The 26,138-nt window shown below is 38.9% G+C and overlaps 1 protein-coding gene across 1 annotated transcript in view; it reads left to right on the top strand.

Annotated features, from left to right (window-relative positions):
- Positions 1 to 26,138, top strand: part of DACH2 (dachshund family transcription factor 2) — a 137,532-nt gene that overhangs the window by 105,144 nt on the left and 6,250 nt on the right. Inside the window, exons 8-11 of the mRNA XM_021406447.1 lie at positions 15,585 to 15,730; positions 16,256 to 16,403; positions 19,191 to 19,334; positions 22,330 to 22,395. Of these exons, the coding sequence (XP_021262122.1) occupies positions 15,585 to 15,730; positions 16,256 to 16,403; positions 19,191 to 19,334; positions 22,330 to 22,395 (504 nt within the window). The remainder of the gene's footprint in view (positions 1 to 15,584; positions 15,731 to 16,255; positions 16,404 to 19,190; positions 19,335 to 22,329; positions 22,396 to 26,138) is intronic.

Below are 26,138 nucleotides of genomic sequence, written 5' to 3'. Positions count from 1 at the left end.
TTTACTCAAAGAGTGAGGCGCTGGCACTGCTGCCCAGAGAGATTGTGGATGCCTCATCTCTGGAGGCGTTCAGGGCCAGGCTGGATGGGATCCTGGGCAGCCTGATCTAGTGGTTGGCAACCTTGCCCATGCCCCCCTCCAATTTAAGCCATTCTGTATTTTTTGATGCAGTTTAAAATGAGGCACTGAAAAGATTTTGACAGAAGGGGCTGTTGAGCTGTGCTACAGGATGTGGGAACTACTTAATTTGGCTTTACTGTCAGATGTTTTGTCCATGTTTCCCAAACTTCTGATTCCGATCGCAGTTTTTCTTTACCTCTGGTGTGTTTAGGTCGTGTATGTTTTATAGGTATGTGTGGATATAATGTAGTATCTGTAGGAATATGCATGAACACTTGCAAGTGATGTGGAATGGATGTAACACGGTATTGTATCTTCATCTGCTAAAGTGTCCTTTAGGAAAGGCTACTAATTAAAGGCAAGATTAAAGCCACTTCAATCATCAGTGCAGTTTTGCTGAATAGACCTTATATTTGGCCATATTTTCAAAGTGGACATGTATGAGTCACAAGAATAATTACTATTTCATCATTTGAAGTCTGCAAATGACTGATTTTGGAATGAAAAACATATGTCGCTATATTGATTATGCTAAATAAATTATTTTCAAAACCCACATTTATATAAGTACGTTTTTTATTGTGTAAAAAATACACGTCCACAAAAAATAACGATCACCTATATTATGGAGTAAACATTTTAAAAATACGTATAAATATGAACAGCTTCTTGGAAATTTCTTCAGTCTGCATCAGTGTTGCACCACATTTGGTAAGAAAATCTTCATTGCGAGAATGGCTCTTTTTAAACAGTTCTTAAAATTGCACTAAATAAAAACTCATGTAGCAAACTTGGTATGTTTTCTATTTTGTAATGAGCACCTTAACATTTTTAAACTTTGTCCGGTTTATTCTGAAGTATTTTTTATTATAGTAATAGAATTCGTTTAGCTGTCCCTGATTTATTTTTTTAACTATTATTTTGAATGTACATCAGCACTGGATTAGTGCACTAGGAATGCTTCTGAGTCACTTCCATTTCTCCTGCTTTCTTTAGTTCTTTTAGAGGCCTGTATGGATGCACAGGTCATAGCTTTTGAAGACTTTGTTCCTATTTTTATATTTACCTCCTTTCTCTCACTGAATGTACGTATGTGCAAATGACATATAACATAGATATCAGGAACCAATTCAGTCGCTGTGACTTTGATAAAGCATTTCTGGAACTTGTATTTCAGTTAAAGATTTACAGCTTTCCTTTTGCCTCAAACCTCATTTTTAAAGGCTAAAAGAGAAGAGAAACCCCAAACCATAAATACGTTAATTGAAATATCCATAGTGCCTTCAGTTAATGGTATTTCCTTAAAGCAGATAGGTTACAGAGCCCCCTTTTAAAACGCAAGTGTTAATTTACTGTTTCCTTTCATCTGGTGAAATAATTACTTTTCTTTTTTGCCTTCAATAGTTTGTTCTGGTCATTAACATTTCTGTAAAATTAAGTTTGAAAGGTGCTTTTAATGTTCAGATGGACTGCGGTGCATGTTTGACTGTTAAAATCAACCTACTTAAGGCAGAACTAATGTTTAACACTGGCAGCCATTTGAAGTAGTTCACTGCCCAGTTTAATGGCGCTGCCAAGGGCAATAGTCACATTACTTGCTATTATATTTTGGGGGTTTGTTATGCCAGGAATAAAGACAATCCATGACATTTCTGAAAACATTGGCTTAGATCTCAAAGACATCATTTTTCCACTAACAAGCTATAAACTGTTATTTCTCAGGGACCAGTGGGCAAGAAACACCAGCCCCAGCTCTTGGCCACATACACCGTTCAGGAGTGGTAGTTGCATGCTGTAGTGTTAGTGTTGAACAGCTTTTCCTGCAAACTCTGTTGTTAAAGACATAATGAAACTGTACTGAAAACACCATGATGGTCAACTGCACTGGAAAAAGTCATTTTATATAATGGGAATTTGATTTTTCATTTCGTATGGTATCAGAACGGTTTTAAGACACATAGTGTGGCAGGTGAAGAATGGGCTGGGGTGGCTCAGCCTGGCCCCAGGGAAACTTGGTGTGGGGACAGTGGCTGCTGGTTGTGAACCATTTGTGGTGTGCTCATTGACTCTGGTAGCTTATGTTTCATTGCATTTTTGGTGGGTTTTACTGGTTTAGTTGATACAAAACTGGACATCTCTTGTCATGCACCACTTGCGGTATAAAAGTGCTTTTCCAACCTTGCGTTGAGAGTAGGCATTCCCAATGGCTGAATCCCCCTTAAGCCAATCTAGCTTTCTCCATCTGCATATTTTGGAATGTAGGTCAAAGAAGATTATTTATGGCAATCTGTGAGGAAATACGACATGAAAAAAAATTGTAAGTAGTCCTTTATGTAATGGAATCAATGGACACTTTGCATGTGTCTTCAGTAAGTCTGATGGGAAATGCATGTATAGGACTGGACCCCAGGTAATGAATAACCAAGTGAGGGAATATACATCATGTCTCTTCCTATCTGAGGTTATGAATGTATAACAAAATGGCTGCATTTTCTTCTTTGATGAGCAGGAGCAGACAGAATTTAGAGATGAAGCAATGCATCTTTTCAACCAGAAAAAATTATATATATTTACTAAATAGTGAGTAAAATTTTCCCCTTGGCTAGTCTAGTGCAATTTTACAAGCTTCAGCAATGCTGAATGGATGTTATTGAGAAGTGAATTTGGCTCATTCTTTTTATGCTTTTAATAAATACCCAAGGGAAAAGCAGTTGTTCAAGCAAAATGAAATACAAATAAACATAGAATTTATTCTCAGTAGGCATTCTGAGGTACTTGGAGCTTGAGTTTTATTCCATGCTTTTTGTTTCTGGTACTTGAAAGCAAAACTAAAATATTCATATAAGCTGTCAGTTCTCTAAAGTGAATTCATCCTTTTTAGAAAATAAAACTAAATATAGATTCAGTGGATAGAACAGAAACAATGTGAGGTGTAACAAATGACATTTCTGCCCCACAGTGCATCATTGCAGTAGACCATATTATTCTGGACTGTGGATAGAAATGATTTTTTTTTTCAAAGCATTCTGTAACAATTCTTGAGACACAGTCATGCACAAAATGTCATTTGTAATTATAGCAGTTTGCCATTTTTATCTGCTCCGTGCTTATATCTCATTTGATTGATAATCCATGTACATGCTGATAATTAATGTAAGTTACTGGGCTTTATTACCTAAATTTCAGAACAAGGTTGGCATTTTTGGTTTGAAGGAAGAATGTTGTTTCTTTTCCTTTACCATCTAACACATTTTTACATAGATTCCAAGGCTGCCACTTAAGTTCCATGAAGAATGATAGATAGTGGAGTGCACTTAGTGCTAGCTAGAATAATTCTGTCTGTGGACTCGATTTCAGAGTAATAGTTGAACTAATTTTGAAATAGCCCTTCAAAAAAATATCAGTTCCCCAGGTGGTATCCTATGGAGAGTCAGGGGCACCTTTTTGGGATCCACAACTCCTGGGATTACCAATTAGTGATTTTTTAAAAATTGCTTTTTCTGATATTATGATAGAAAAAAATATAGTGACAGAGTCTAACAGTTGTCAGTTGAAACAAATCATACGGAGATTGTTTTTATGGTTCTAGACTGCATATCCAACTTAGAGTGCTTTTGTCAGCAGCAATGCAAATTGATTTTAACTATCTACTATTAGAGTATAAATGCAGTTTGAAAGCAAGAACCTATCTTGTTGAGAATGACTCAACTGCACACATTCCACAGTACCTGGACAGGGGTTGGCTCTTGAATGTGTATTCTATTTCATTTCTTAGAAGATATGAAAATACCTTTCCAGACAAAGTTGAAGCTTCATTAGTATTTTGATCCCCTAATTGTTTTTCATCAGATGTGTAGTTCTGTGTTTGCAAAAATCACCCAGAAGTAGGTTCTGTCACCATGAGTTGCAGTAACCTTTATTAAAACTGTGGTGCTCAGCTGGCACAATGCAGTGGGACAGCATCAGTACCTTCTAGAATTTTCTAAAACTATCTGATTAAAACTGATTTAAATACTACTTTCAGCCTAGAACCCTGCCTTTTTAATAATCAATTAAAACATTGTTTCGTTGTGTTTATTCAGCACACAGAAAGTGCTGCTTGACATGTATCAGACCTTCCACAGCAGTACACAGCTGTAGCCCATCCAGCATTTTCCAAATGAGTTTGCACAAGGAATAAAAGATTGCCATCTGAGCAACACTGGAGGGAGACAAGAGCAGACAAAAGTCAGTCAAGTGCTACAAGAAAAGAAAGGACCTCGTTGAGAGAGAAATTTCTGAGCAAATGCCTCAATTTCACAGGGAGATACTGTAGCAGGCAATGTACGTTGATTGTAGCACATGAAGTACATTCTGTTTGGGATTCATTAAGCTTCATTTTGTGCACTATCATGAATGGGTTGCTCAGCTACTCTCTCACGTAGTGCAGTTTCAAAGCAAGGAGTTAGAGTGAACCAAAGTGAAATACAGCTTGCCCCGCAAAGAGAGCGAGCCCATTGGAATAGGAAAATGCTGTCATCACCCAAACCCTTAAGTTGTAGTAGCAATAATCAAAATGTAATCACGTTAAATGGAGTTTATGCTTCTGGAGTTTTTGATACTACTTAAAGCATCAGTAAGTTCATGCTCCCAGCTGCCTTGGTAGAAATCCCACTGGAAGGGCAGTTTTGCTAAGAGAGTCCAGAGCTTTTATTTCTGTCATTCGGAAGAAAATATGCAGCCTTCCATTTGATACCCTGCAGTTATTATTTTTTTTAACTGAATATGGGCAAAGTATTTTTTGTGTTGGTCACAGCTGCTTTTTCAACATACGAATTTGCAGCAGGAGGTTGCCTCCAGCGGTGCTGTTTTCTCTCCCCTTATTCCTCCTTGTGGGCCAGCAGCAGAGCTCTCTGCAGCACCTCACTGCCCCCGGGCCCCAGCTGCCCAGCCCAGAAGCCGCAGACAGTGGTGTGTCCATCAGGTTGGATTTGTCAGCAGTCCAGCCAAGTGCATGGCTGCTCTGAAGCCTGTTTGTGAATGAGTGGGAGGTGTGGAGTACCGGGTTTCTGCATAGATTGTTTCAGTATGTGTTTTGCTTTAGATTGTGTTTTGTTTTTAGTTGAGAAGCATGCAAATCCAAGAGATGTATTCAAAAATCTTCTGAGTAGGTGTCTGGGAGACAAAACATTGTTTAAGTTTTGGAAAATTTTCCTGGAGAGATTTGTTTGTAATCCTGGATCGATACAGAACAGGATTGTACATGCACATGGCTGTAAGAAAAAGGAATAGATCTTCATTTACTTGGTGCTCAAGCTTTTGTGTTTTGGCATCAGTGGACATCAGGATTTTATTAAAGAAATCAGCCTAAGCAGTGGGACATTATTGCCACACTTTGCTATATGCCACATTCCACAGCAGAGTGTGAGGTTGTGCCCCTTGCTGGTTCAGCTGCATGGCAGAAACACCTGAAGTCGGGCAAAGAGGAGGAGCGTTGGCCAGGTTCTGGGCTGTATGGGTAGTCTGCTGGGGAAAGCATAGAACACAATAGCAACTTGCAACTTAAATGCTTTATTGAACACTTTTTGCAAGAGATGTCTGGTCTCAAGTATGTACCAGAGCTGCTCACTGCACCTCCCGAGCAGCCAGGCACAGCACTCAAGCTGATTTACGGAAGAGCAGAGCAGATGAATGTCAGGCAGCTGCTCCTTTTTGCAGAAAGTTTTCCACTTTTTTTCCTTTCCTTAGTAGTTGATCTTTTAGAAGAGCCAGCAGGGTAAATGCCAGTAGTAGACTTAACAGTTACTGGTTGCAAAGTAGTAGATGAGGACGGTGTGGTGGTTAGCTCGCATTTACTCTGTGATCACAGCTGCTGTTTGGGTCAGGAAGAGTTTTCCCTTTTGATAGATTGGCTGTGTGTTAGGAAAACTTGTCTTTCCCCTGAGCATCATGTAATTATTTGGTGGCAAGGAGCTGTGCTACGTTGCCATGGACCGGCAGCTCCCCGCACTGAGCTGCTGTAACGCTGATATATGGGAGCCTAATCATTCTGTCACTAAGATGTAATATCGATACGCCAGGACAACATTTCTATCAGAGGGCCTATTACTTGCCTTCTTTGTCAAGGAGGGGAGGAGGACTTGGATAAGCCAAATTCTGACCATTTCCCAGCCCAAGAGAGGCTCAGTTGCAGTAGGGTTCAGTTCTGTAGTCTTTAATATCTGCAAGAGATATGGCATCATCCAAGCGGCAGCATCAGGAGTGCTGCTGAGCCCTGCGCTGGGAAGTGGGCGGAAGCCTCGAGATGCGCAGGTTGCCGCAGGAGAAGCTGGGCTGGCAAGCAGCAGGCCCAGGAGCTGTGCAAGATGGAAGCTGTGTTTGGAAGGCTGAAAAGGGACGTGCCAGAGACTGTGCTGGTAACAGCCCCAGCACAGAACTGCTACTCACCCAGAGAATTAAACCAGTTAGAAGGTAAATTTAGAAAAGATGGATTTCTTATGTTTCTTGATAATCAGGGTTCATAAGATCATTGTGTAACTGAACTGAGTGGAAATGCCAGGATACTTCTACAGAGATCAGCTCCTTTGTTGAATTCTTCGTTGAAGAATTCCTAATTCATTCAAAAGGAAACCTCAAGGTGATCATCTTTCCAACTGTTTTCCTATTACAGCAATCATCTCTCTCCAAGCAATCGGTGTTGAAAGTTGCTTTATCTTTACAGTGCAAAAATAATGCTGGTGAACATCCCCTAACCATACTCATAATTATTTCTGATTAAAAGTGCCCTGGCCTTACAGCACCAGGGAAATTAATGGGAGAAGCTTTCCACAAGTTTTAGAAGATGAGCAAAGACATACTCCCTCTTAAAATTATTTAAGCAGGTGCTGTGGGAAGCCATTGCTTTTATAAGGCTCTTCAGATGTTTACAGCAAAACATTTTTTCCCAGTGATTGAATTTTTCGAAGTACTAAAATACCACGGAGAAATATGTTTCCCACCAGTTTTATGGCTCCCTGGATGCATTCTATACAAACCTTGTATCTGCTTGGACACAAACACTCTATTGCAAAAAGATATCTTGCCATTTTAACAAGCTATACTGCTTTGAAAGGATACACTGCATCACCAGTGGGAATGTCAGTGCCTTAAGAGTAATACTTCTTTAAGGGTACTATTTTATTAAAGCAGACCCCAGTAATTTGTTCCTGACTGTTATACACCCTTATTTTATTAAAGGTATTTTACATCTGTGGAGGAGATTACTACCACTCTTATTTTCTCAACTGCTTGGCTTTAATGGATGGTTTGGAATATAATATTTATTAAGCCTAAGCAGGGGAGGACATAATAGCAGAATTGTCCTTTATAACCTATTTTATACAGTTGTAAAATAAACCTTAATAAAGCAGAAATAATTATCCAGGAATAGGAAATGGAGTACTCTGCCTGCTTCTAATATTTGAGGGATTTAACTGCTGGCTATACATGTTCTTCAAGAAACTGAACAGTTAAAATATTGATATTATTTTGGTACTATTTTTAAACAAATTAAAAGACATGATGTATCTTTTGTGTCATAATAGCTGTGTTAACATAAATCATATAATGCATAACTTTATAATCTCTATACAGTGTTACCTGTCCGCAGTTTTACAGCAGACATCTTGATAGTATTTGTACTCCTGTCTTTGAGGTTTAGGGTTCTTTTGGCTGTGTTCTGACAGCACCCAGAGCCCCGCAGCTGCTCCCTGGCCACCACTCAGTTCTGCTTGGTGATCGGGGGCCTTGATGTTGAGTAGCACCGCCCTGCATGGCCGTGCTCCGTGGGCAGTTAGGTTTGCTGGTGGCCAAGGAGGACTCAGTTTAGTGCCTTGAGGCCAGAAGGCAAGCGTCTCCATTTCAGGCTGGGTTTGTACAAGCTCAGGATTGCAGACCTCTGGAGGGAGCAGTGCCATTTCAGGTGTATCCTTTGCCTCACCTGACACCTGCACAGTTGGCATCTGATTAGTTCCCAGACCAGGCAGACAAGTGAAAAGCCTTTCCTGGTGGCACGTGTGCAGATGAAGCAGGCAGGTGGGGCTTTTCAGGTGCAAAATGGGAACACAAACACATCTACCATCCTGGGACAAATTTGGTCTCTCTGATCACAGCTCTCTGGAAGCACTTATGTGGCTGTGCAGCTTTTGTGAATACGAGAAAATGCAATCTCGCTAATAAGATGTGTTTCAAGTTATTTATTATGCTACCACATACCGCAGCAGGGGGAGTAAATGACGAAAAATATTTAAAAGTGTGATGTACATTTTTATTATGCGTGGGTCATGAAAGAGCGCCTGGCTGCGGAGGCACGGGCTGCCCTTCGGTGGGCGCTGGGCAGGCTCCGCAGCTCTGCGTGCAGCCCGCACAGACGGCCGGCCGCGCACCGAGGCCGCCCCACTTGGGCTGACCCGAAGGCGAAGCGCCGCTGCCCGTGGCCGTGCTCAGCCAGGAGTCGCTGACGCTGCCCAGGGCCGTGGCACAGCTGCTCTGGCTGCCCGTGCTGCTGTGCCGGCCGGTCAGCTCACAGGTGTTTCTCCAGCCTGAATGCCATCCCCCTGTTACGAATTATTCCATCATGCTCAGACCGTGCTTCTGTACTGTCGTTATGCAACACTTTTGTTGTTTCTTGCACTGTCTATTGGATATACTTGTTTTTCTCTTTTTTGTGTGATTTCTTGCTGGCAGTCGCTGGAATCTGTCTCAAACAGAAAAAGGGAAGGGTCCGTACTAAGGACCTGAGGCGTTTTTGTGAGAAACTGGTTCCTGCTCAGGTACTCCAGAAGGACCGGGAGCAATCCTTGTCTCCCCTCCTCCTTCCTGATTTCTTCTTCCTGTTGCTTTATTTATTATATTTGCATCAGGGAATATTGTGGAAATGATTGTAGATGGAAATATTGTGGAAAGTTATTACGTTAATTATCCAAACTGACATTTTTGCAGTGTGTGAAAGGACAGGGTGGTGTGTAAAATAGATGCACTAGGAACACCTACAGTATGACAACAAGTAGCAGGGTAATTGCTGAAAATGAAGTCTTTTCTGCTATCCCTTTCCTTCAACATCTGTTGTTCCATATGGAGTCATAAATATTTGCAACAAAATAGTTGAAGAAATAATCTCAACATTAATAGGGAAAAGCTGAATCCGCCAAGAAAATGAAAGAATTTTTTTTTTTTCTTGGCAAGTTCTTCCTACCCATCCTCATCTGACAGTTTAAAATCCCGGTAGAAGAGTAGTCAGACTGCAACGAGACTTAAAAATCGCCACCAAAAAGCCTTTGTGAATGTTAATAGGAGAGTTAGCTGAGAAAAAAATATGGTCTCTTGGTAATAGCCGCGAGCAGGATTTTGTTTGTTGTTTCATTTTCTTCCTTTCTTCCATTTTGTAATTTTATTACTGGCCTTTTATTGAATAATTCACATTTTCACTTCTCTCTACTGTCAGGAGAAATACCGCTCCTTGTCCTTGCGAGGAATGACAAGTTGCTGTTACTAGCTGAAAGTAACTAGTTGCTTTAAGTTGCCATATGGAAAATGCAGATTGATAGTAATTAGCTTCTACCTAGATTTAGAAGTTAGAGCCTAGAGCAACTTCAAATGTTGGAATTCAGTTGACCAAAACCCGCCTGAGGAGCAGCTTAGAGGATAAAGCAGGTATAATACTAATACACACAAGCAATTAATTGTAAATAATTACTGTACATATAAAATATAGTACTTTGGAAGGCTCTCAGTATTTTTATTGGTAGCATTAAGTTTAGTTATGCGTCTTCATGATGAATAGTTTCTTCAAGTGGCATTGGTCGTATTTTTCCTATCTGTCTGTATTAAATTTGGACTACAGCTCTTCGCAGTGAAATGTTCTGATGCCTGGCCGGTGAATCACTGCAGTCTTCATTTCATTTTTTTATGTTCCACAAGACAAAAATCTCATCTAACTCATGTATTTTTTTTTTTTGTTAAGATTTGAATTAATGAAGTATTTTCAGGTGCTTTTACTGTCAGTGCCACGTGAGCATCAGAGGGCATTGTAAATATGTTGAAGTTATAAATAGGTGTAATTTTCTGTCTTAATAATGAGAGTACATTGATGAAAATGTCAAAGCTGTATAATTATTCATCCCTTGTTAAAGAATGCATAGATAAAGACAATTTGTAAACTCTAATTTCAGCCTTTTCTACTGAAATTTTCCTTTCTTTCCTTTTTGCTTCCTTCTCCTATTGAAACCCCAAGTGCCTTCTTTATGACCTCCTTCAGGAAAACACACCCTCGTAATTCCTGCGAGGAGCTCTGTGGCAATAGAAGTCTATGTGCTGCTTGCACAGTTGGCTTTCTGGTTTTTCACTATCGTTTACTATTCAGTTTTTCCCAAGCCAGCACATTGCTCTAAATGTAACAGACATGCTCTACATTTTTCCCCTGTGTTGAAACCGATGGGAAGGTTTTACTAAACACTTCAGGACAGAATCAATTGATTTCAGATTGCATGGGTGAGAACCAGCTGGGAAGCAGGTACTGTGAAGCGGAGGGTAGATGGTGTTACTGTTTTGTGAGTTTCCAAAAGCTTTTAAGGCAGTCTGGAGATGCATGTATAATGATTAGGTACTATTTTTAAGGGAAGCTTCTTTATGGCAGAACTCTGTAGTGACAAGTGCTTGTATGCTGTTGAGTTGTATCAAGCACTGGAAAATGAAGTAAAGTCTGATTTAAAGCTAGTGCAGTGCAGCAATCAGAGTCTCCCAGTTGCATTCGTTGACCCTGTTCATTCAGGGCTGTAATTAAGAAAAACAGCAGCGACTTCAAATTTGGCACCTGAATCACAAGGTTAAAGCCGTAAATGTTGAAGTCCGATCAGTGCCAAGTTAGAAGGAGGTCTCTGTTCTCAGCGATGAAGAGGAGGGTTCAGCCCCCAGTGGAGGAGCAGGGAGTGAAGGAGAGAAAGGCGCGCACAGCTCTATGGAGGATGTTCAGAGGGATAAGGCACTGAAGACTGTCAACCCCGTCCTGGCAGACTCACAGATTATCAGGCTTTAAATAGTTTTAAATATTTACCTTTCTGCAAAAGAAAAAAAATCTTCTAGTTTCTAGTTAAGCAACGTAAAGGCTGCCAGGATTTAAAATTAAGAAATCTCACTTCTTTTGGAAAACTGCTTTTTACCATCAAAAATTACTATCTTGAGCCTTAATTCTGCCAAAATTCCCATCTTTTAGGTCACCACTGCTTACCACTGATTTGTGAAGTAGACATACAACTGGAATTCAAGGGTTATCAATTTGGATAATTCTGTAAGAACTTTGGGCAAATAATGCCATTTCAAATAAAAATGTAATGTCTTACTTTGAAAGATGAGTAGCACATTAAACTCATCTGGTGCTGGGGATACCTTTTTATTTTATTAAAGGTTAAAACAGTCCATTGGAGCACCTAGGCTGTTCTTTTCTAACTGTGGACCATTTAATATAATCCCCATCACTCAAATATGAAGCTTAAAGAATTGTAATTATGATGAACCCTTTTAGTCCTCAGCTTTCTAAATTGCATGGCACAGGCAGAGATCTAGAATGATCCCAGTGCCATCTATGTCCAAAACCATATTATTAATGCTGGCTGAAGGTTTTCTAAGATCGAATGTCTTGATGAGTAACGAACAGATTAATAACTATAAATTTACGAAATTCGTTCTGCTTTTTTCCGTATCACATATTTATTTTATGCATTATAGCTTATGTTCTGTAAACTAATTTTGGTGAGGTTTGCATGTCATGCCTCCAGACAGGTATTTTTTGAAATGCATGTGAATAAACAACTTGATGATCTAACTAGTGTTTAGTAACATGTAAATTTCAGCTTTAATATTTCTAGCTTGTTTTGAGAGGGATGTGACATGTCAAGTGTATCAGGTGTATGAATGATGGATTTAAAAGCATGTCTTTTGAAAGAACATAAACCAGCTGGTAAATAAAATTGCCTGTTGGTTAGGGCTGTGCAGTGTCACGCGGGGAGCAATTTGCGTTACTCATGTTCCCAGTGCTGCATTTAGTCCATAGGTTGATGCTTAATTTTCCAATCCTGATTTCTGCAACTTAGGCAGAAGATGGAAGATGAAATACTTTGGTATATTGCATTAACAACAAAAAACTTTCTAGCGCTTTTCCGTGCACTTTCCTGGGATAATAATTCCATTCACTGTTGTATTCACTGTGTATTTCTTTGCTCTGCAATATAATTCTTGCTTTCGTCTATTCACCTGGATGCCAGCGAGAAATTAAAATAAAAAGACTGCACTCTAAATGGATTCCTGAATGCTATTATAAAGCATGGCAGGTTTAACAAACAAGCTCAATAAAAGTAGTTCCCACTTTGCTTCAATAAATAGGAAGGTTGTTTGTGTCCTTGGTTAGATAGTATTTGCCCTAGCTTTATTTCTTGTTTATTCTGTTGTACTGTATGTGAGTGCTGCTTTTAACGTTTATATCTTTAGTGTTCTTTAAAATCAAAACACTAAAATCAACATCTTTTTTTCTGCTGAAGAGATGTACTTCATGCAATCCTCAAAAATGCTTCCAACACATGCCATTTTTAATTGCTTTCCCAATTAGAATTTCTTAAGCCTAGCTAATAAATTTCTGCCTAACTGTGCACTTACTCAGAATGTGGCAAGATGTAGACGCCATTCAGATGTGAAGACCTATTACAAGATTGAAATAGATTTCTAATGCATTTATCATTCATCTTTGCAGAGTGTGATTTCAATCAGAAAAAAAAAATGATTAATGGTTTGACAGTTTCCACCCATATACGCTAAAACATAATATGCTTCTTCTAGTTTTCAGCTATTACAGACTTTAACATGCAATGTGACCTTGGTCTGCAAAGCATGTTTGGTTAGCACAAAAACTTAATCATAAGAAGTCGTAAGTAGAATCCTTCTTCTTTACTGCCCTTTTTCTGGGACTTGGAAATTTATTGCTTGTGGGACAGGTAGGATATGAACAATGGGCCAAATAGAGTCCAGGGTTATCTCATCTGTGTGAAAACTGCTGCTGAAAATCGATGTGACCTCTGCTACACTGTCATCCCAATTCCCACCCTCTGTGTCCTATTTGTCTTTTGGTGGAAGCTTAGATCTGTGTGCTGTCTCTATGTGTCTCTCTTGGGCCAGATTATCAAAATGAATCATTGCCTGCATACCTCTTATATTTCTATTTATTTTCCTGGTGTTGACTAGGTCTGATGAAATATGATTCTTTTTGCATTTGATCCTCACTGCAGCAAGCAGCACCTAATTTAGCTGTGTCTATCTCTTTAAAGAAGAGTAATACTATTTTGAAACTTCAATCTGCTGTACAGTAACATTACAAACCATAGACCATGCAACCTGTCTTCACAGTCAATAGTAATTTTCCTTTCAGCCAATTTAATGTTATTACTTTCATCTTCAAATAGTAGAGATTTCTCGAGATTTTAAAGCAGCGATAGGTTTCCATTATGCATACTTCATGCATTACTTTCCTTTTCAAATGCCACTTCTGTTTGGTCTGTTGTGACTCTGTGAGTTAGGTTTTATTTCTGTGTAGCGTCGCATGCAACAACTAACCAGGTCCTTTTAAATAACCAGGTCCTTTTAAAAACTCTTGCCACTGATAAAAAAATACTGAAATGTGAGATATGGTGTATCTCAGTCAGCACAGACTCTGTGGTCTGAGTACGTTGCATGAGCATTTTGTGGGTTGTTTTTTGTAAAAGGATTGTTTAATTTACATGAACACAGCTCTAAAATGGTAGCTGTGAAGAGGTTACTGGCTTTTGTTGTTATTAGTCCTGCAGAATCATTATGAAGATGTTCCATTTAATGAACTCACAGGGTGAAAACAAAACACTCCCTCAGCAGAGATTTCAGAGAATAGCTGGAATCTGCTAACGCTCCCAGCTTAGTTGTCAGTGGGTGTGTTTTAGAAACATGGCAAAAAGCACTTTCTGCTCGCTGGGTGCTCCTGGAGGTTGTTAAAGCAGATAATTCTACTGCTGCAGAGACACCAGGGCTTAATTTGTTGTTGTCAGATTCTTTTGGAGTTGTTTTTGAAATAAGAGAGGTGAGAGAAGGGAGGGAGGGAGGCCTTTTGATGTGGTGTGGTCTAATTGTAAATCCTGGAATTAATGTGACCGAGACACTTGACAAATGAAACTATCAGGACTGGCTGTGCGGCTGCCCTTAGAAAACACATGCATCATGAACTTATGGACAATAGATTAGTTTCAAGCTTTACTAAAAAGCAATTGTGAGGAGATATTCTTCATGATTTCTGCAAGTGCCAAAGAGAAAATATTATATATGAACTGCTTTTCCCTGGAATGTTATGCCAGTGTTTTTTAACATCATAGTGTAAAAGAAGTGAACAGTTTGACCGTAAAGACTGCTAGCAGATTTTAATGTCATCATTTTCAGCATTAAACTTGATGCTTAAAATGAATATTTGGGGAAGGAGTACACAAAGGAGGGATCTGAGAGAAGGAGATACATCTATTATTGTCCTAAAATATCATTAAATTGTCCTATTAAAAAATGTGAGTTCATATTTGTGCTAGTATGGATTCGTCACAAAGTTTAAAGGATTTGGGGGAAGTAATTGCTAATGCCATCGTTTCTTTCTGAGTGCACATTTCTACTGACCGTGCACAACTTGATCTTTAGCAACTTGACCGAACTGAAACAGGGAGTGACGGGGAAGTTACCTGGTCCCAGCGCTGCAGTGTGCAAGGGACACATCTGTCTAGCTGTAGGCAGCGCATCATGAGAGCAGGGCTCAGCCCTCCCCTTCCCCGCCACTCCTGTGACCCCACCACCAGCTCTGTGCCCCCAGCAGGCAGAACTCGGCGCGGTGCTTCTGGCTGCTGCCCATGGAGGGGCTGACTGCAGCATGGCACCTGCTGGGCAGCCTGCAGCGACACCTCTGTGACAGCCCGGAGCCAGTGCTGGATGAGTAGGAAGGGATGACTCAGTGGGGATTATTTACTGCTGAGTATGGAACGGATAATGCTAAAAAGGGTAAAGAGATGTGGTACTTTTCTTAATGAGAATTTTTTCAAGGTTATAGCAACAAAAAATGCTCATTGCAGAATAGCAAACATGATAGAATGAAGAAAAGTCATTCAGGTTTAATGAACTGCATAATACTGTTATAATTCTGTAGTATAATTTTGTACAATTTGAGATATAATGCTGTATACTCTATTAGAGCGATGCTGTAGTCTTAAGTATATTTATTATTGCTCTGTATTATTTTGCAAACTTGCCTTAGTAATAACCATGGCTGCCCAAAGACCGAAACAATGTCAGTTTTACAAATATGCTTGTATTTTGACTTAGGGGGAAAAACAGTTTCTAAACATCACTTTTACCTATATTTCCAATGCCTTCTGATCTTGCTTTTAAACCTTTCTTTACAGAAGAGGTCCAAATTGCCATTCCAGTAATGAAACCAACCTTAGATAAAGTCCAACTGGCTGGACAGGCCTTGCCTCCTGGATTTCCGGCGCCATTTCTTTTTGCTGATGGTCTTTCATCAGTTGAAACACTATTAACCAACATTCAGGTAAGTTATTCTCTATAGGGCCAAACTATGTCATGACAGATAAAATCTATTTCTTCTGTCACTCTTTCAGAAGTTTACAAACTATTTTGTATCTGCAATTCTAATTTATTTTATTTAGTGTAATGCCTCGGTTTTCATTCTCTGGCATTATCAATTGTGAAAACATTTTATGCATTGTCTGTTTGACTTAACAGTTGGCAATAACGGTCATATTAAAATTCACCAGTCTCATTATTTCTCCTTTGCTTCTCCCTGCAGTTGACCAAGGTCAGCAATGATATGGCACTCCATTTGTAATAAACCATACCAGTAGGATGAATGAGCAAAAGCTATACCATAAAATTGCTCATATTTAACATTTAGGTACTTTAAATGCCCAGTTGCATTCTATGTCTATGGGTTTCTGAGTTTTTGGTTGGTTTTTTTTTTTTTTTTCCTAAAGGGAGTAAAAGAAATAAATGGATGAATTTTGTCACTGCTGAAACAAAATGGTGTTTTCAGGTCTCACATTTGCGTATGTTTTAGGGCCTGCTGAAAGTGGCTGTGGACAATGCCAGAGTCCAGGAGAAGCAGATACAGCAGGAGAAGAAAGAGTTAAAGATGGAGCTTTGTAGAGAGAGAGAACTCAGAGAGAGCTTGGAAAGGCAACTTACAGCTGAGCTACAAAGCAGAGGTGAGTGAATGAAAAATGGAGTGTAGATACGTATTAAATGTGTAACCCTTTGGCATTTCCAGCTGGAACTATTGAGGGCTCCCAGTTAACTGACATTCATACTTCAGTGTAACGTAGCAGTGGACTAGCACTGGTAATGAAAGATTTAAATTTAATAAAAACAGAATGAGGCACACTTTTCTGTAAGCAGACAGAGCAGTGACTGAAGGATAATTTTGTGGAGGGCAACTGGCCGCAGAGTGTTTTGGCTGGTTCTGTGGGGAAAGCTGATTCAGTTTCATGGCTTTCACGTGCATTATTACCACACCGTCTGTGTATTCCCAGCCTGATTTCTTCATTTGACAGCTTTAATTTCTTTTGTTTCCTGCTATTATCCTCCAAGCATTGAGGATCAGTCTTATTTTGAGGAAGATAATATGTCTGTAATTGGAGTATTTAAATGATTTTTTTCATCAGCTTACCACTTATCTAGCCTGCATTTCCTGAATAATGTTGAGTTCAGTAGCTTAAGTACTCATCAGCTAGTTTGTCCTGTAGATAACTTCAGTGCAACCAAATAGTTGCACTCGGGTAGGCAACTTCTTGTATTTCAAGATCTGAAACAAAATAACCCTAGGTTCTTTTTTCCATCAGAAGAGTGAGATACGAAAGCTTTCCCAACATGAGGCCTTCTAAAACAGAACCATGACTCTTTAGATGCTTTTGATAATAATAGGCAATTAAATTGGTAAATCTAAATTTTTCGCTATGATATTGTAAAGCAGGCAGTTGTCTTTTTAAAATTCAAATCTGCATCAAAAGGAGAGAAATAGTTCTTCATGTGCCGAAAGCTACTTCTAGATTACAACCATGAAATCGGAAAGATAACGCTAGATAAGACTACAAATGTAAGTGCCTGCTACTATCTTCCTGTGCATTTTGAATTGAAATTAGGTGAGGAACCTGTCTACAGCACCAAGTTTCAGTGAGAGCTGACAAAGAAGGACACTTTAAGTCAAGTTGTGAAGAGTGGGTAAATACTGTGGAAGTCATTAAATTGCGGTGGGTGTTCAGAATCATTGCATCACTCCAGTGTAAGTGTAGATGAGACAGCTGTATTTCTGTAAAACAAAACTTTATCTTGGTGTAGGTAGACAGCATGCTATGTACCTCCAGAGTCACATTTAAGTCAACAAAAACTGTAAGTCATTCACAAACTTGGTTGGCTTCTGGCTTGAATTTCTCCAATAATCAGTATCCTCAGAACTGTTTGTCTTTCAGGTCACCATGACATCCACAATATTATAGAAACTCAGACATAGACTTTTCCACATGGGTTACTCAATTTTCCAAAGTTTTGTTTCCAGATCACATTCTTGCATTCATAATTTATTAAGTCTCTCAGAGATTGCTCATGCAATGGTATCCTTTTATTCCTCCGACTGGCGCAATCACAGATTCAGGTGTGTAAAAATTGATAAGAGTTCAGAGGAACAAGTGATCACAAAGGGTTATATCTCCATGTTTTTTAACAATTTTTCTAACAATATTGTGATTCAAAATTCACAGCTGTCTAATACACAGGAGAAGCAAACAAAATTAATTGCAAAATACTGCAAATGTAAATTCACCTTTCATTTTAACAATACCTGTGAACAGCACTTGCTAGAGTATAGACTAGTAAACTCGACTCTGAAACAGGGCATTTACGTTTAAGCTCAAATTCTTCCTTGTCTGGTAGTTCAACCTACCTTTTCTAGTGCCATCACTGGATGGTTCAGTAGTACATCAAACAAAAAAAAAAGGTAACCTGGTGCTGGTGAAAGATAAGGTTAAACACGGAATTAAGATTCAGGGTTTAAAAAGGAAAAGGTACATTTTATTGCCTGAATTTATATAGATGAGGGAATACAACCTTAGGCAGTGTCAGGAGTTCCCAATGAAGATGTGAATCATTTGGTTACAATTAATGCTGTATAGTTTTCTAGTTTCAGTTTTGAGTTTATTTATAGTTGGGTTTAAAACTGAGATTGGGAACAGAAGTCAGGAATACTTCTGTTTTCTGCCTGACCTTGCAGGGCTGTACCAATGATCTGTGGATGATCTTTGTCAAGGCACTTTCCTGCTTTCCATCTATAAAAGGGAGATGAGATGACTGTAGAGAACATTGAGCTCTAGTAACACAGAGCTGTAGAGAAGCACTGTAATGCTCACTGTTACCCATTTTTAGTCCAAACAGCCAGATACCACACAGATCTTACGAGTGCTTTTGTTAGAAGGAGAAATTAGTGATGGAGAGAATATAAAAAAGTCCTTGATTTACATACCAGTATTTTAAGCTTGTTTTCAACCTCCTTTCTACCTGGGAAGTTCCTCCTTACTTTCTCTCAGAGATTTTCACGACGTGCCCAATGCTTTTTGTTCCTTTTCTTCCTCTTTCCCTCTTTTTTTCTTGAACTTCATTTCAGTATGTACCCATTTATCTCAGCTTCTCAGTAGCCTTTCAGTGTCTGAGCTGGCTCTGAAACCCAGGTTGTACTCAGGAGACATGTGTCAATGGGGCTGTTCCAGAGTGGGAATAAGATTTAAGATCTTTAACAAGATTTAAAGTCCTTTCAGATTATTCATTGTTTCACAAATGGGGTATGGATAAGTTATTGTTTGTTTACATCAGATTCATGTCCGATTTTTTTTCTTGAACTAGAATTGTCTCTTGAACATCAAAAACTGAGAAAGAAAACGTTTACTCTCTCTGTTATATATTAATTGTACTATAACAGCCATCCTTATAATACATTTGCATTCCAGCAACAATTCAGAAACGCTTGAAGAAAGAAAAAAAGGCAAAGAGAAAATTGCAGGAAGCTTTGGAATTTGAATCAAAGAGAAGAGAACAAGTGGAACAGGCGCTTAAACAGGCCACATCAGGTGACGGTCTCAGGATGTTAAATGGTAATGTCTTAGTTGGCCTTTCACAGTTGACATAAAATGATGTTTAATGAAGTTAAAAAACTGAGACAGTGCATAAAGGAAATTCAGGAATAAAATGCACGATCCTTTCCTGAAATAATTAAAAATCTATTTCAGACCATGTGCTCTGGGTCATGAATTAAAAAACTATGCCTGCAACTAGAGAAACATAGAGCAGTTTACACAGGCATGACAAGAAATGCTGAATATATTGCCAGAGAAATCTGTTACAGTGCCAGCTAAGACAATGTGAAATTTGGTTCCTCTAAGGTTCTGTGAACTCTTCTCTCCCAGCAGATTCATTTTTAGAACTGCTGAGCTTCATTTTAAAAGCTGTTTGGCTGAAGTTTGCTCAGCCTCAGGATCTATTAAGTTTGTTAAATATGTATCAGCTTTATGAGCTGACTAGGTTTTTGAATACTTCCAAGATATTCTTGTGAAACAAATTCAGTTCATAAACATGAACTATGTTCCAGGTAGTGGGAGGATTCACCTCTCCTGCTTAAAGTGATTCTGACCAAATTTTAGAACGTTGGTTTGAATCTTTAAGACTAAACCTGGCTGAGTTTTAATTAATTTCAGGTTCTGCAGCTAAACTTTGGTCTTTGCATCTTACCTATCCTGATGTCTCTACAGAGGCTCATGAATCAGTTACATTCAATCTCTGCTGCGTTTGTACGTCATGTAGTCCTCACATTAACTTTGGCTCATTTGGCTACTGCTAGTAACTGAGCCATAACAACAGAAGCAGACTGCAAAAACTGCTGAGCGAAAGTAATCAGTTTAACTTGGCCTTTGATCTCAGTTGCAAGGGTACCCAAGCTGTTTTTTAAAGGTAGGGCAAGCCTGTCTGTTTGAACTGCCACTGCAGCTCTCTGCAATGGGCTGTGAGTTGTGATTTAGCTGGAGCACCTAAGAGATATAAACTCTTTAACTATGAGAGCAACATCTTTCAGAGGCATTCTCATCTGCTGGGTTTTATAGTCCAGCATATCACAGTACCCAGGAACTGGCTGGCTGTTCTGACATGCTGACAGTGAGCGGTGGTGATTCAGGCATGGATATACAGCTTGCCATTCCGCCGTGTGAAGGGACAGGCTCCCAGCGGAGGCTGAGTGGGCACAGCCAGCAGGGACCTTTTGTACCACCCCTACTGGATCAGGTCAAATCCCCTGAGCACAGCCAGCACCGTGTGATGAATGTCAGATGAAAACTAAAATCCTCGTGCTCAGTAAGGTCACTCACCGGATGCTGTTGTTGCTGGTAAGCACCTGCCCATCGCACTGCAGTTACGAGTACTCAGCAGTTGTGGAAGCCACAAATTAAAGGGGACCAACACCCCAGCAATGTGATTAACAGATCTTTACATCTGCTATTGTCGGCCTAGCTGCTAACATTTTGATTTGCAGGCACACTCAGGTAGTCATATATATGTTGGTGCCTGCGAGAAGCTGATATTTACATGCTAATCTGATTGCACATGCAAATCAGGTAGCTCATTAGCATCTTAATCCACAATTTAATTGCAGGTACAATTTTATGGCAACAAAATGTGAAGGGCTAGTCTGAATATTTTTAATTTAACTCTGACGGTCTGTCTCATTTAACAGATGCTGTTATTACAGATGACTTTGTCATTTTACGTATATACAAAGTATACTCGAAAAGGTTTGAAAAGAGAGAACCTTTTTAGGCTTCTAGTCCAGTGCCTTGAACTTCAGAACAAGAACAAGGAAAACCCTATGTAATAACAGTCACCTGCACTTTTTAAAGAAAAAATTATGTACATTGATCTATTATTTATTTGCTCATATATATTTATAGGGCTACATACACAGACATCACATATTTCATATACACATGTATATCTAAGGTACATATGCACATGTATTACTCATGTACTGCATTACTCATACACATACTTGGACCAGTTGCCCTGCTTTGACACGGAGCTCGGTCAGGCTGTATGGTGACCAGCAAAACGTCATCTTTGCAACAGGTACTGGCACATCCAGCTCGAGTGATCTAAGAAAGCAGCAGTGCAGTTATTTGAGAATGTCAGGAATGGGCTTTTACACAGAAAGACTTCAAAACTACACACGTCTCCCTTTTAGGTGTTCTTGTTTTTTCTTTTCTACTGTAATTTCTAAGTGCTGTATTATGAGGGAAGCAGATGTTTCTCCAGGATTTGAGGTACCATGGATTCAGATCACATACCCTTCATGCTAATCCTTGCTGGCACAAGGTGGATAATGGCATCTGTTGTCGTAACGCCCTGGGGTGTTGGAGCCCTCAGCCCCACCCCAAAGGACTGCGGACAGAGCTATTATCAGTATGAAATTAAATAGTTCAAGAGCACGTATCATTATGAGACTCCTTCTCAACTTGGTAAAAAAAAAACAAACAGCACAATCCATTTGGGAAGACTCTTCTCAGGTATCTGGAAGTCTTTCCCATAATATCACATACGTAGTTTTCCTGTGGGTGATGGAGTATTCTTACACAACCTGAGCTGATACGGTACAGTCCCTGTTTGTAATAATGCACTCATACAAACACATGCACATGGACGCAAACATGTTGACTGGTACTGGTTGTATCCTTTAATTCTCTTATTTTGCAGGTATTTCCTGAGAGAGTAAATTGGGTTTAGTAATACCACAATTTAATTTCCATTTTATTTTTCATATGTCAGATGCCCTTATCTTCCAAGAGAATTTTATAGATACATTATTATCATGTGTTATTATCTGATCATCAGACAAATGTGAAGCACATTAAAAATAATCCACAGTGAGACCCGTAATGTTTGCAGATTCTGAAAACGATTTACTACTGAAAATTCTGTGAAGACCAAATGTTTTATGCAAGGCTGTGCAACTTGGTGATCACCTTAGTTTGCTGTAAATATTTTTCTAAAGACGCGTGAGAGAAGGATAAAGGGGAATGCATTAATCTTCAGTGTCACATCTTTCAGATGCTGGAATCCCAGATATGGAAATAGAACACAACGGAACCCAACATGACAGTGCAGCAATGCAAGGTGCAGTATGTACCTCCTTCTATTACATTCACATTTATCACAAGCCATATTAAAAAATGAAATGCATAGTAGTTTTGACCTCTTGTTTTCCTGCATTAAGATAAATGTAAATTACAGAACTTCATTTTGTCTTCCTGTTCAATATAGAAAAGAAGCGTAGCAAGATCACTACTTTACAAGATCCAGAATTATATTCTTTTAACAGAGGTGTGGGAAACACTCATACTTAGATATATGAGCTTAGTCCAAAAACGATTTTACAAACGATTTATCTTTTTAAAATATTTCACTTCTGATCCTTGTTTTCCTTTCAAGATCATAAATGTTTTCAAAAAATACATAAACGGTAGGTGATGGAAATCACAAGATGGCAAATATAGCGAGACAAAAGCTCCAGAAGGCTTAAAAGAAATGTTAAGTATGCATTTAAATAGATGTGCACATACCAGAGGGTATTACAAGAATATCTGATAGAGAATTCTATCTTAGGTACTGCTAGAACCAGTGCAGATAGAGATAGAAACATAACCTTTAGCATTTGTCAACTGCTAAAGGCTTGACTTTGCATACCTCTGGTACGCATCTGTTGTCCATCTGTCATCTATGCAGGAAAGCTTTCAAATATTTTTACTGTCGCTTTTTGTGATTTTAGGCTCATATGCTACACATAACAAAAAAGGAGAATTACATATATACACGTATAATACAATATATATTTATATTCATGTATATATACACATATGATCGGAGTTGTGCTCTAAATATTGCAGTTTGAAAATTGTTACTGCCAGAAATAGTCAAAATATTGGATAAGCACTCGGGACATGTATTCAAATTTGAAATGCAAATGATTCCTACTGTTTCCTAGTGCTGTCTACAGTATCTGCTGAGATAAGCGCTCAGTGCTCTTCCAAAAAGATTCTGTGAGTCAAAGGTGTACCTGGACAGAATCTAGTGACAAAAATAAGGAAGTTAATTTTCACTGTTTAATAAAGAAAAAAGTTACAGTTGGCTCAAATCTGTCTTCTATTAAAAATGAGTATAAATAACTGTGAGGAGAGTGATACATAGCCACTTCCAATAGCCAAATTCCATTTACTTACAGAAGGAATTAGAACTTATTTTCACTTACCGTGAATTACTGATTGATAAAGAAGAACGCCTTGTGATCTCAGGATTTTAATTTCAGAGATTTGGGTTTTTTGTTTTCTTCTTTGTTTTTTGTTTCGTTTTGGTTTTGTTTTTAAATCTCATAATTCTTCAATTTTAAAAGGCACTGGGTTACAAAGCTTTTGTTCAAGTTAAAAGCCTGAACTGAGGGAGACCTGGACACTCACTGCTTATGTTCAGTATCTCTGCATTTGGCATCACTCTGTGAAAGCAGAATATGTCATTTCTTGTCTTCAGTGCAGCCATGAATGGCAGCATACACTGGCTTCTCTGACAATTTCAGTTTGGTAATCCCGTTGATATGTAAATATGTGATGAGTTTGTCCAGTTCTTTCACTAAGCACTCTCAGCTGATAGAAAAGCTTTCTGAAGATCTCTCTTCAGAGCTTGTCTAGGTTTCAAAGTGTTTCTGTTCTGTAGCACCATCTCCTTCGTTTTTATTTATGCTGATACTGTAATATCTTTGTATTCTATTTTCCTTTGACTTACAGTTTCTAAAAATTGACAGCTACTCTTGCACTGAAGTTTTAACAATTTGAGTGCACTCCCTCCATTGCCCCCTTCATTTACAGCCTTTGTTTTTTGGGCCCTGGGAGGAGGAAGGGTCAAAACATGTGTCCCTGATTCAAAGCTGTTTCCAGGCATCCAGAATCTCTCTCTAGTGCAGAAAAAAGCCTTAGCATCAATGCAGACCTTTCTTTTTCTGTTGTCAATAGCTCTGCTGGACAGAAATCTATCATTCACGCAGTGCCTTTGCTTTGAAATTCAATTAGTTTCACTGCCAGTATCTCCTTAAGATGGTTTAAGGGAAAATTGCAAAAATACTGCACAGTGATTAAGTCATATCATATTTTATGCTCATTTCTTAAAATGATTTTATTAACACAAGCTGTTCATTTTCTGAGATTCTGATATGCATTATAAATCTCTTCCATTTAGTAGACTCGTTTTCCCTATGCTTTGTGTATTAACTGAACTGAAATTTTGTGCTGACAAGACTAAAACTTTTTCAAACTCGACAGTCTGGAGCTCTGTCCTCCATACCGCTGAGCTTCTGGTCCAGCACAGCTTAATCTGAGAGAGGCCTTTTAGCTGACAAATAGAAAAGAAATAGTTGCTGTAGTCTGGCAGCCACTCCTATAGCTGAGTGGTGCAGGAGTGGGTGATGCACACACTGATACCTTCTGCTCTTGCTTCCATAACTCACTCTTGGGCCAGGAAGATAGTGCATCAACCATTTTATCAACCAATCTCCGTTTCACATAAAATAAACATACTGGGTGTCATTAAGTGCACCTTCAGATCAATGTTTTTTGCAAATGACATTCAAGTACCATTCGAGTAGTGCATTTTTGCTGATAAAAGCAAATTAAATTAGTACAACTACAAGTGTGCTGATAAAAACTAAAACCGAACAGCAGCACCATTAGCTAACAAAGTAATATTTTCTCTTTACTGCTTTCTGCCATTTAGTTATTATCCTATTGGAAATCTAATTATAATCCTTTTACTCCCTAGTCAAACTTCACAGTTTTTGCAAGCTTAGCACTGACAAGTGATTTCATTACATTTGATTGCCCGCGCCCAGATTGACTTAACTTCACTCCGAGACCTAAAAGCCCTCTCAGTTTCTCAGATTCCCTGTTTGCACATTACAGCAACAGCTCCTTTAATTAATTAGCATGAACAGCAGTAACATGAACTGCTGAACAGAAAATAACATCATTTTATGATCGCAGGGAGACTTCTCCTTTTGCATGTTTATACCTTAGTTAACTTTTGTATTACTATATTTCATTGTTAGGGGATATTGGAACAATCAGCAATGCAATGTTATCTTAAAATTTTAAAAAATAGACGTTACCATAATACTTGATGATAACAATTTACAAAAAATAAAAGACTCTAAATTTCAAGAATGAGGCAGCAGTGCAGGTGGACGGACTTTCCTGAGGTGGAAGTGTGGTTCTGAGGAAACGTGCGGGAGAGTCAGAGGGCTGCAGCTGCTTTTGTTTGTGCAATAACCTAGCAGAGAGGTAGCACAGCAACTGCTGGTCGCCATGAATAACTTTCTTATCTGTTTGCCAAAGATGGAGGACTGTTGCAATCTAGAACATAATTTATTTCTATGATTTAGAAAACAAGCTATATGTTTTTTAATATTCTGATATAACCAACCTATTTTTAAATCCAGCATAAAGTTAAATAAAAATTAAAAAAAAATTACGGGGCTGGGGGGAAAGAAGGGGGTAGTGATTTTGAAAAGGTTTGACTTGGGTTATTCTATCAAAGTATACCTCCAGGTGCGGTGATCCACTGAAACCAGCCCTGCTGCTGCTCTCGAGTTGCAGGAGACAGTGTCAACATCTCAGAAACGACAGAGCTGTTGTCCTGGTCTTGCTGTCACTAAAAAAAGTGAAAGTTGTACATGAGGACAGCCCAGGATCATTTGATTAGAACTGTGATTAAACTATAGAGGCCTGGTATTTCACTTGTGAGCAAATCCTTCCCTAGCTTCTGCAGCTAAGGCTTAGATCTTTTCTTCTTCCTCCTGCCCAGTGCTCTGTCTCTAA

The sequence above is a fragment of the Numida meleagris genome, chromosome 8 (assembly GCF_002078875.1).
Source record: "Numida meleagris isolate 19003 breed g44 Domestic line chromosome 8, NumMel1.0, whole genome shotgun sequence".
In the NCBI taxonomy this organism is placed as follows: Eukaryota; Metazoa; Chordata; class Aves; order Galliformes; family Numididae; genus Numida; species Numida meleagris.
Note: the sequence above shows the minus strand (reverse complement) of the source record. Positions and strands in the feature narration are given on the sequence as shown.